This window comes from Pinus tabuliformis, chromosome 2_1 (assembly GCF_031772625.1).
Source record: "Pinus tabuliformis cultivar Carrire ecotype Pingquan chromosome 2_1, CPIR1, whole genome shotgun sequence".
Classification (NCBI taxonomy): Eukaryota; Viridiplantae; Streptophyta; class Pinopsida; order Pinales; family Pinaceae; genus Pinus; species Pinus tabuliformis.
The window spans coordinates 827554785-827565840 of NC_142299.1; the positions used below are offsets into that span (position 1 = coordinate 827554785).

Genomic DNA, 11056 nt, shown 5'->3' on the forward strand with positions numbered 1-11056 from the left:
CCATAGTTGATTAGCTAGAGGGCAGGTATCCAAAAGGTGTTGAAGCGTTTCCTCATTTTGGCCACAGTTGGGGCATCGCGAAGGTCCATGAAAATTCCTTCTTCTTAATTTATCCCAGGTAAGGATTCTTTTGTGACTGACAAGCCATAAGAAGTAGGAGATCTTGGGCCATGAACCGAAGCTCCATATTTTGGTCCAGATGGGGTCCGGGTGGATATTATTGTTGCAGAGTATCTTATAAGCTTCTGAAGTAGTGAAGTCCCCTTTTGGGCGATATCCCCATCTCAGGATGTCGGCCTCTTCATTATATCGGATTCTTCTTTTATCCAGCTCCCTCTCTAGAACCCCTGTATTCTGCAAATCTGTGGTAGTGGCCCATTGATTTCCATGTTTCCACTCCCTGAATCCGTGTTCCTTTACTGGCCCCCAGTAGTAGTGTATCTTTTCTTGCTGCTGCTCCTGTTTGACTTGTTCCAAAGGTAAATGGAGGGTGTGAATGAGCTTTGGCATCTGATTCCAAGCATCTGTCCAAAACCTTGCTGTTTGACCATTTCTCACTTCCCAAAAGTTGTGTTGCTGTATTAAGTGATAGTGCTGTTTGGCCGCATTCGAAACAAGCGAGCCTCTCTCCCAGGGGATGAACTGGATGAGCTCCTCCTGGGGTCTGTTGTTGGCATATTTAGCAATCCAGAGCCTGGCCCACGGCTTTTCCGGGTTAGTGATCCAGTGCCACCAAATTTTTGCACTCATGATGGCATTACTGTGCTCCGGATCCCTCAGCCCAATACCTCCTTTTTCTTTTGGCTGGCATACTGTTGGCCATTTGACCAGGGCCCATTTCCTATTAGTAGCCGTTCCTCCCCAGAGAAAGCTGCGTTGAAGCTGCCTAATTCTCTTCAGGGCCCATTTGGGCGCTGCAAGAATTGAAAATAGATATAGCGGCATGGCCTGAAGCACATATTTAATGAGCACAACTCTACTAGCTAGGTTGAGAGATCTATACGTCCATGAGTTGAGACGGGATTCCATTTTCTCTATAAGAGTGCGCCAAGCAGAGTGCTTAAGAGCTGAGGCTGTAAGAGGAGCTCCAAGGTACTTTGAGGGGAGAGAGGCGCTCGGGAATCCAAGGATGCGAATGATGGCAGATTTTACAAGGGGAGGCGTGTGGAAAAAGAAAATCTGCTATTTGGAACAATTTACATCCGTGCCTGAAGCTTTAGCAAAGTCAGTGAGTAAAGATTTGAGGCGGGCAGCTTCCTGGGCAGAAGGGTAGCCAAAAAGCATAGTATCGTCAACAAATTGCTGATGTGATGTGGCTGGGGTGTTGTGAACAGAGAGGCCCTTGAGATGGTGAGATTGGAGAGCTTGCTTGATGTGACGTCCTAGTCCTTCTGCCATGAGAACGAATAGGAAGGGAGATAGGGGGTCCCCTTGCCTGATTCCCCTTGAAGGCTTGAAAGGCTTTGAAGGGATGCCATTTACTAGGATGGAGAACTAAGACGAGTTTATTAGACTCATAACCCATCGAATCCACATAGCACTAAAACCAAAAGCTTTTAACATTTGCTGTATAAAGGTCCAGCTGAGTTTATCGAAGGCTTGTGAAAGATCTAGTTTAAGAAGCATACCTGCCTTTTTGGACTGCTTGAGGGAGTGGATGATTTCATGCGTGAGAAGGATGCCATCCAAAATTTGTCTGCCCTCCAAATAGCCTGATTGTTCCTGGGATATGAGCAACGGTAGCAGAGGCTTCAGCCGATTAGCTACTACTTTAGATACGACTTTGTATATAACATTACAAAGCGCAATCGGCCTATATTTGTCAGGCGTAATGGCTTCCTTCTCCTTGGGGATCAAGGCTATAAACGTTGTGTTGAGAGCTGGTAACATCCAGTGGAGGGCTCTCGATTCTTCCACCATTTGCCATTCCTCTCGTTTGATCAGCTCCAAGAAGGTGTGAAAGAACGTGGATGTGAAACCGTCAGGCCCTGGTGCCTTTCCTTCTTTGAGCTGGAACATAGCTTCATCTACCTCCTGAGGCGTTATTGGGTGAAGGAGGAGCTCATTGTGTTCTTCCTTGTCGATTCTGGGCACGTTGCTGGTGATTTTTCGATTGCTATTTTCCTGTCTCCTTCGGGCTCCTGTAGGATCTGATTGAAGTGATTACATAATTCGGCTTCGATTTCCTCATGCTTTTCCAGTTTTTCTCCTCCCTGCTTCTGGATGAAAGGGATATTATTTTGCATTCTTCTCTGTATTGTGGTTCTATGGAAGAATTTTGTGTTTCGTTCTCCTTCCTTCAACCATCTTATTCGGGATTTTTGCTTCCAGTATACCTCCTCCTGCTTCTGCCTGTCCTGAATCTGACTATGGATGCGCTGTTCCTGTTCTAGAGTCCCTTCAGTATGCCCTTCTATGATTATCTTCTGATGGAGGTCTGTTAGTTCCATGTTGAGAGACTGCTGAGCTTTGAAGATGTCTCCAAAGGTTTCTCTGTTCCATCTCTTTAGGTGGCCTTTGAGGTACCTGAGTTTCTGCTGAAATTGATACATCTTGGATCCCTCTCGAGGAGTGAAGGAGGTCCAAATGGATTTTACAAAGTCTTTGAACTCAGGGTGCGTGAGCCAAAAACCTTCAAAGCGGAAGGGTCTTCGCGTTTGATCCCCAGGTCGTTGCCATTGAAGAGCTATTGGCCAGTGGTCCGAGCCCGTGTGCTGAAGTATAGCTGCTGAAAAGTCGCCTCCCAAATGAATCGCATTATCTGAGATGAGGATGCGATCGAGTTTGGAGGTGATTTGGTGTTTTCCAGCTCTGCGGTTGCTCCAGGTGAACGTGCCATTGCAGAATGGCATATCTATGAGGGAGGCATTTTGTATGAAGTTCTTGAAGTGGGTGGTTTCTTGTTCCAGTTTGTTTCTCCCTCCTTTCTTTTCCTCTAGCTTCGTGATCATGTTGAAGTCGCCCCCGAGAATCCATAGAGGGTACCTTCTGTTGTTGTTCAGTGCCTCTATGGTATTGAGAAGTGCTATTTTGCTCCCTGTGTCCTGTGGGAAGTACACATTTGAGAGGTTGCCATGAACATTCGTACCCAGAATATGGAAAGCCGCCTGTATTAGATGGTGGGATGCATGGAAATCTGAGAGGTCTATTGCTTGTTCATTCCATACAATGGCTAACCCCCCTGATGCTCCTGATGCGTCTACTGCCACTGAGCGGCAGCCTGGCCATGCCTTCGTGAGGATACTACCTAAGGTATTACTGTTACATTTTGTTTCCTGGAGGAAGCATATTTGAGGCTTCTCCATTTTAATCATGTTTTTCAACATTCTTAGTTTCCCTGGGCTGTTGAGCCCTCTTAAATTCCAAGAGACTAACTTCATTGTTCACTATTTGCAGTGGGTTTGTAATACTTTGTCAATTTCGCATACCTTCCAGAGTCTAGCAGGAGCCTCCCGATCTCAATGGTTCTCTGCAGATCTGTTTTCCTTCCTCTTTTCTTAGATTCTTTTGGGGGTTGGCTTCCATCCCATTGGCTTCCGGGTTGAATCCCTAGTTGTTGCTGCTGATAAGCTCTTGAAATGACTACCTCCAGCTTATTGAGTTGGGATTCAGTGATGTTGTCATAGGCTTTTGTTTTGCATGCTAACTCCAGCTCTAGAATGTTCAAGCCATGCAAGTCGATGCTCTCAGGTTCTTCTTCCATAGGTTTCACCTGATTGCCGTCTTCCTCGTTTGGCAATGTGCTTGAAGGCGGATCCATCGTGCTCCCCATCTCCATTTCCTTGTCCGTCTCGGCCAGAACCTTCTTATCTCCCCGGGGAAGATCTGGGGTGGTATCCGGGGTCCTGTGAGAGGGGGAGGATGGTGTGGTGGTGGAGGGGGGGCAGAGGAAGATGGCTGGGAGGGGCGGGGCTCCGAGGTCGTGGGCAGATCCTCCGAGGAGTGAGCTAGGATTTCAAAGCTATTCTTAGAAGCTTGACCGCTAGTGCTATTCTGCTGGGCCTTATGCCCATTAGTGGTTTTCTTGTGCGCGCGCTTCCTCCTGGGGGCTTTAGTGAAACCGTCTTGAGTGGATGTGGCTGAGGGGTTCAGAGATGCTGCTGTGGCATTCAGAGGGCAGTCCCTAAATAAGTGACCAAGAGCATGGCATCTCCTGCAGCGGAAGGGCACATGCTCATAGTCCAGGGGTTGGATCCATTCTTCATCCCAGTGGGAGAGCGTTATCGATTCTGGTAGTTCTTCATTCAGCCTCATGAACACACATATGTGAGCGTATGAGATGAACCTGCGTGTTTTGGTTTCTTCTGCTGTTCTGATGTATTCTCCAACTCCATTTCCAATCTTCCTGAGCGTGTCCTCGTCCCAGTATTCGTCTGGAAGCCCATACATTCGGATCCAAACTGGTGCCCAGGTTAGGTCCTCCTTATCCGGGTTGAATCTGGGTATCCAATCTCGCATGTACAAACCTGCTGCATTGAAGAAATGAGGCCCTGTTCCCAGTACTCTGAGTTTATCTTCAACGCAGTAGAAAATAACTGTGAAGAAGCCCTTCGGTCCTAATTGCAACAGGACATCCCCTTTTGGTTTCCATTTGGCTGCAATCCATCCATATAGGGCTCTTTCCGTAGGCCAGAAACCTATGAACTTCCCTATAATGGCGTGTTCTTTCATGAACTCAATTCGAGCATTTATCAGGTGTCCCGGTAATTCTATTCTTGGCCTTTCAGCAGCTACTGGTTTGCAGGTAGCCGAAGTGACCTTTGGCGATTCCTCCTTGCTTTTCGCCTTGTCCTGAGTGCCGCTGGCTTGGCCATGCAGTCCTCCTGACTTCTTATTCTCTTGCTGTGGCGTATTTCCATTATTCAAAATCTCCCTGTTGATCGAGCCAAACAGGAGATCGTTGTCCGGATCATGCTGCATTGGGGAGGGCCCTCCATGGTGTCTGACTAGCGCTGTTTTGGTTCTCTTTTCGCCCAGGGGTACGATTTGGTGTGGGTGCAGGGCCTGCGCTTCACAGTCTGCGCCGTCACGGATTGCAGAAAACCCTAATCGCTTCCTGCAGAGCTCTATCCCTCACCCAATCGATAGATCATGTTTATATAATGTTAAGTATCTCTATTTTACATTTTTTTCTTTCTTAATGATTAATTTTGAATTGATTAAATATTTGTTGGAATTGGATGTTTAAGCTATGTAGTGCCCAAGGAAACCTTCAAGGTTTTCAATCATTTATACATTAAAAAAATACAATTATATTGTGATACCCCGTAAATTTATTTTTATGAATTCATATTAGATATGTGACTGAAAAGTCAAGTGGTGCAAGTAATTCATTTTTATCACTTCATAATAGACATGTGACTCAAAAGTGAGTAATGTGTTATGAAATTATAAATACTTATTTATTTTGAACAATAAAAGGAAAGGAAAAATTGTTTGTGTATTATTATTATTCTTGAAAATATATTTAAGGCTATCATGTGATATTAGACTCCTAAAAACAATTGGAATGTCCGAAGAAGGGGTGGCATCAAAAGAAAAGAATGCTTCTTTTTACTATACAGTTGAATTGTTGGAAAACACATACCAATAAATATTTCATGAATGGAGATAAATGTCATGGGTGGAAGTTGTGAAAAGAGAAATGCATGAGATAAATGAAGTTAGTTCTAGAGGAAAGGGCTAGTGGAAGAGAAAGGTTGGACCTGAACCTAGAAACTAGCAAAATACTACTAAGGAGTTAAGGAGGTAAAGTTGAAGAATAGATCCTAAGTTGTTTTCATGAGAGGGAGGAGTATAGCTGGAGAGGGGCACTCGGTGGACTACTAACAATCAAAGTTCATGGTTGTGAGGAACGTGGAGGCCTTTAATATATTTCACAGAAAACTTTAGATAAGTATATGAATGTATCAATAATTCGGTTGTTAATCAAGTTGTTATGGTTGTTCTAGAGTACAAAAGGCTTGAATACATTGTTATTATGATTTTAAATAATTTTGGGTATTGCATGACAATAAATGGAAAAAACTGTTAATGTTATGTGTGCATGTATTTTTTTGTTTCTATTACAAGTAAAGTAAAGGTTACATGTATAGATTAAGTACCTCTTCTATTGTGGAGTAGTGTGAAAGAAATCATGTCTAGGGACCAACCTTGGCATCAACTATGTAGGTGGATATGAACAATAAAACCAAGTAATGTTTTCTAAAGTAAGGAGGTACCCATCTAGGAAAGGAATAATTCTATGCACACAATTAGTAACTAAAAATTAACCCATTATTGGTATTAAAACTAAATTCCCATAACTATTGATCAAGATAACTATATGTATATAAAAACAAAATTATGGTAGGAATTTTTTTTATCATAAGGTAGTAAGCAATATAGCTAAAGTAGAAGTAGAAAGTTTATGTATAGGTTAACTGTTGCAAGCCACAACAAGGAATAAACCTTAATAATAGGGAAAAAGATAGGCAATCTTGGACAAAGGAATAATAGGGTCAGAGAAAAACTAAAGTGGTATCCCATGACAAGAGTCCACCAAGCCTCTCTGCTAGCTTATATCATATAAACTAATTTAAAATCATGTAGTTCACATAGATATGAAGTAATTAAGAATAAGTTATACACTAGCAATTGCCCCAAAAGGTGCAAACAGAGGCCGATAGAAATGTTAGATTGAAAGAATTGTATTTTGGTTTAAAATAATAAATGTTATAATAATTCAATCATTCAAACTAAACCTAATCAATAAATTTCCCAAAATAAAATAAATCTTTAATCAAAATTATACAAATTATTATTCTTCATTTCTCTCAATTATTTATATAATAAAATCCAATCAATCATTAAAAATAAATCAAATCAATAAATTTCCCAAATTAAATCCCAACTAATCAAAATTACTTGGAAATATATATGTATAACCCAATAAAAAAATTATATTTATATGTTACAAAAAAGAAAAGTAAAAAATTCTAATTGATTCAAATAAATCAGAAACCACTGAAATTAAAAATTACTATTTATGATTAAGTGGTGGAAATTTTAACATAATAGGAACACATTTTTTTCACCCAAATTAAAATTATTTTTTAATAATAAATCAAATATTGGAAATATCAACATGATAGAATTTCAGCGCAGGCAAAAGAATTTGCTAAACAGTGGAAGAATTTATTTATAATTTATAATATATGACTATTCAAATTGATATATCTTGATATATCAAAATAATTTTTTTATATTAATATTTATAATTAAATAAAATAAAATAAAATATTAATATTAATATTAATCATTTATATGTTTTTAAATTTAAATAATTTTTTTTAATAAACTATATAAAAATAAGAATCTAATTTTAGAGAAATGTTAAATAAAATTAAAAAATAAGCTAAAAAGAAATGCTACTTTTCCTAAACATCTTATTTAAAAAAAAAAAAAAAACCAGCAACACATCCAAATCAAATGAAAAATATAGAATTAATTAGCAGGCCATGCTTTATACATAAGATGTGTCATGGGAGATGTTAGTTGACAATATTGAGAAGCTTAAAGTCTAACATCCTCATTGGCATTTGCGAGGTGTTTAATGGAAAGTTTGGTTTAGTGGACATTAACCATCATCATCATCAATAAAATATGAACTCAAACATTCACGTTTCATTGTATGAATTTAAAATCTTTAATTTAAAATTGAAAATCATAAGTTGAAGTATCCATTTAAAAAATAAAATAAAATTAAATGTTGGAATATAATAAATGTTATTATATTTTTATAATATATTTTTAGATATTATTATTATGTTAGTATTATATATAATAATGTGTATTTCAAATTAATTTAAATATATTATATTTTTTAAGAAATTTAATTTTTTATATTGAATTATATGATATTTATTTTTATAATTATATATTAATCTATAATCTTATTTAAAAAATGTGTTGTTTCATCAAATATAATAAATTAAAACTTACATATAAAATTGTCAATTTTAATTGAAATTAATCCATTATAATTATAAGTTATAATTTTTTTTTGCATCAAATATAATAAATATGAAATAAATATAAAATTCTGAATTTTTATTTAAATTAATCCATTATATTATAATAATTGATTGTTTAAGGTACACGATGAACTAACAGATGTAACCAGAACAACAATGACTGACAGATGTAACCATCACAACATAACAATGACAATGACAGATGTAACCAACAACAAAAGGGTAGAGCAGCCTAACTAATTATTACTTGCAATTGCCCTTGCCCCCAAAAGTGCAAAACATACCGATAGGTTGTTTTTAAAATTGGACAAGGAACACATTTGTACATTGGTTTTGGTTTCCAAGTGTCAGTTGGTTTTGGTTTCCATGTGTGAGAGCTAAGTGCTTAATGGATGATTTTTAAATTAGAAAAATTCTAAAAGTTTTTTAAATTGGACAAGGATCACATGTGTACATTGGTTTCCAAAGGTGAGATCTTAATGGATATTTTGAAGCACACATCACATTTGTTTCCAAATGTGAGATCTTAATGGATATTCTTAAACACACATCTTTCAAGCAAACATCATTTATCATATCATTCGTTTCATTTTAAATTTCAAAATCAATACAATAAAACATCAATTGTTATATAAACAAATAATCTCCCAGAATGAAAAACATATGACAACCGGTCAGGACACAAAAAACATGAGAAAGTTAAAATTTCTCTTGGTATAAATATACTTGATAAAAATGCAAGTTTTCCTGTGTATCAAAATCTCATTCAAATTCGTGGGAAGTGCATGGTCCTCTCCAATTGGACTAATTTTTAATAATTAAGAAATGGGAATCAAACAACCAAAATCATAAATGCTCCGCAATTGGAGAATCTTTAATGATTAAAAAATGCTAATCAAATAAACAACATCAAAACAATAGTGAAGATTGATTTTGGTCAAATGATTTGCAGGTTCAAGGGGAAGGTTACCTAGTTCATTCATGCATTTATATTCATTTCTAGCAATCTTTTTCTTTCCCACACAAATTCCAATGTTCAACAATGAACGTCTGCAATAATATTTCCTTTTGGCTGAACAAAGACTTGGCTTTATATTGGCTTAGGGGATTATCAGTTGTTGTCTCCTCTACCTTTACAATGTAATTCCCCCACTACCCAACAGTGCTATCTACGAGGCATGAAGTTTCACAGAGGTTGATCAATCCAGCATCACAACTTACTTGCCCAGAAGTAATTAAAAGGAATAAGTTCTGCATTATGACTTAAAAACAGTGGTTCAGCTTTAGCTTTTAGGTGAGTCTGCAAAACATAGAAAAGAACAAGAAGACATTTTGAAAAGATAAAAATAATGTTTCTTTTTTACTTGGAAACGGAGTAGCTTAGCTTTAGCTTCATATAGAACAATGCACTTCTTGTACAGGTAATGAAAAGATAAAAATAATGTAGTTTTTGACTTGGAAATAGAGTAGCTCAGCTTTAGCTTCATATAGGACCATTGTTCTAGTAGTAAATGAAAGCAATTATTAGGTAAGTCTGTAGAACATAGAAAATAACAAGAAGACATTTTACAGGAAAGCATGACAATAAGAAAAGGGGTACCAATACCATATAAAACCTTTCATAGAGTATTGAGAACATCTCTTTGAAGGCAAAATCCAAAAAGTGTAACATATCTGGAAATGCCAATGCAAATCATGAGAGAAAAAGTTCTATAATTTTGGTTTCCAATAAATTGTAAACTTTTGGGGAAAGTATGTACCCCATAAAGAAATTTAGGTATAACTTAGAACAATCTAATTGTAAGATAAATGTATCTGGCTACTAACAGATGAAATCCAACATGAAATGATGATTCAAGCACTACAAAGTTAAATCCTAGTTTTCAAAATACATTCTGTATTAACTGCATGTGGGCATCAAACTGTTTCTGAATTTTGGCACTTTAATCAAGTCAATTTTGCAGATGAATTGGCTATTAATATCAAGGCAATTTCTGAAGATCAATTGGCTATTAATATCATGTCAATTTTTGTAGATCAATTGGCTATTAATATCAAGTCAATTTCTGCAGATCAAATAGCTATTCATATCACACTAGTTACAGTAGGTTCAAAACAAATATATATACCAAAACAACAGGGGAAGAATATGGTGCACTCCTAAATCCACATGTACTGATCCCAACACTCCTTTGAGCTAAACATTTCAGCCCACATCCTACAATAAATAAAATGCTTGACACAATCCCCACACAAAGAACTAACATTTTTTTGTGGATTTGTTAATAAGTGACTTGTGGATGTGAGTGATGACACCTCCACCTACTATGGTACCTTTGATCAAAGTATCAAGTTCTTCATCTCCTCTAATAGCGAGCTGCAAATGCCTTGGGGTGATACATTTAACCTTGAGATCTTTATTGGCATTTCCTGCAAGTTCTAAAACCTCTACAGTGAGATACTCCAGAATGGCTACAAAATAAATAGCTGAAGTTGCTCCAACCCTTCCATTTGTAGATACTCGAGACTTCAACAGACAGTGGATCTGTCCCACAGGAAACTGCAATAAGAACAAACAGTTCAGTCCACCTATTACAGGAATCTTATGGAGTTCTTGCTCACAGGAATTCTGAACTGTTCTAATGCTTCAATGAATATGTTTCTCTTGGGAAGAAAGAAGCTAGCATTACTTCAGTTGAATCAAGCTTTTGATAAGAAAATTTATATAAAATAAATAGATACAACTGTAAGTCAAACAACCAAAAATAGAGTCCCAGAGAGTTCAACATAAAACAGAGTCTCACAGAATTCAAGATATTATAGAAACCTTATGGAGTTCTTTCTCACAGGAGTATTTGAACTATTACAAAGCTTCATTGAAGATGTTTCTTCTAAGAAAACAGATTCCTAGAATTACTTCACTTGAATCTAGACTTTGACATGCAAATCTGAAGAAAATAAATAAATACAAATGCAAGTCAAACCACTGAAAATCCTGTTCCAAAGTGATTGAGGCCTATAATCTCCAATTCCAGGCATTC

At 37.4% G+C, this 11056-nt stretch overlaps 1 protein-coding gene across 1 annotated transcript; it reads right to left on the reverse strand.

Moving 5' to 3' along the window:
* Positions 1-2042: 2042 nt before the first annotated feature.
* On the reverse strand, positions 2043-3305 carry LOC149203203 (uncharacterized). The gene has a single exon (XM_089401799.1). The coding sequence runs from the start codon at positions 3303-3305 to the stop codon at positions 2043-2045; it is 1263 nt and encodes a 420-aa protein (XP_089257925.1).
* Between the last annotated feature and the right edge of the window lie 7751 nt (positions 3306-11056).

Excerpts from the sequence above, each read along its gene's own strand:
- LOC149203203 (XM_089401799.1), bottom strand. The coding sequence starts at position 3,305 with ATGGAGAAGCCTCAAATATGCTTCCTCCAGGAAACAAAATGTAACAGT.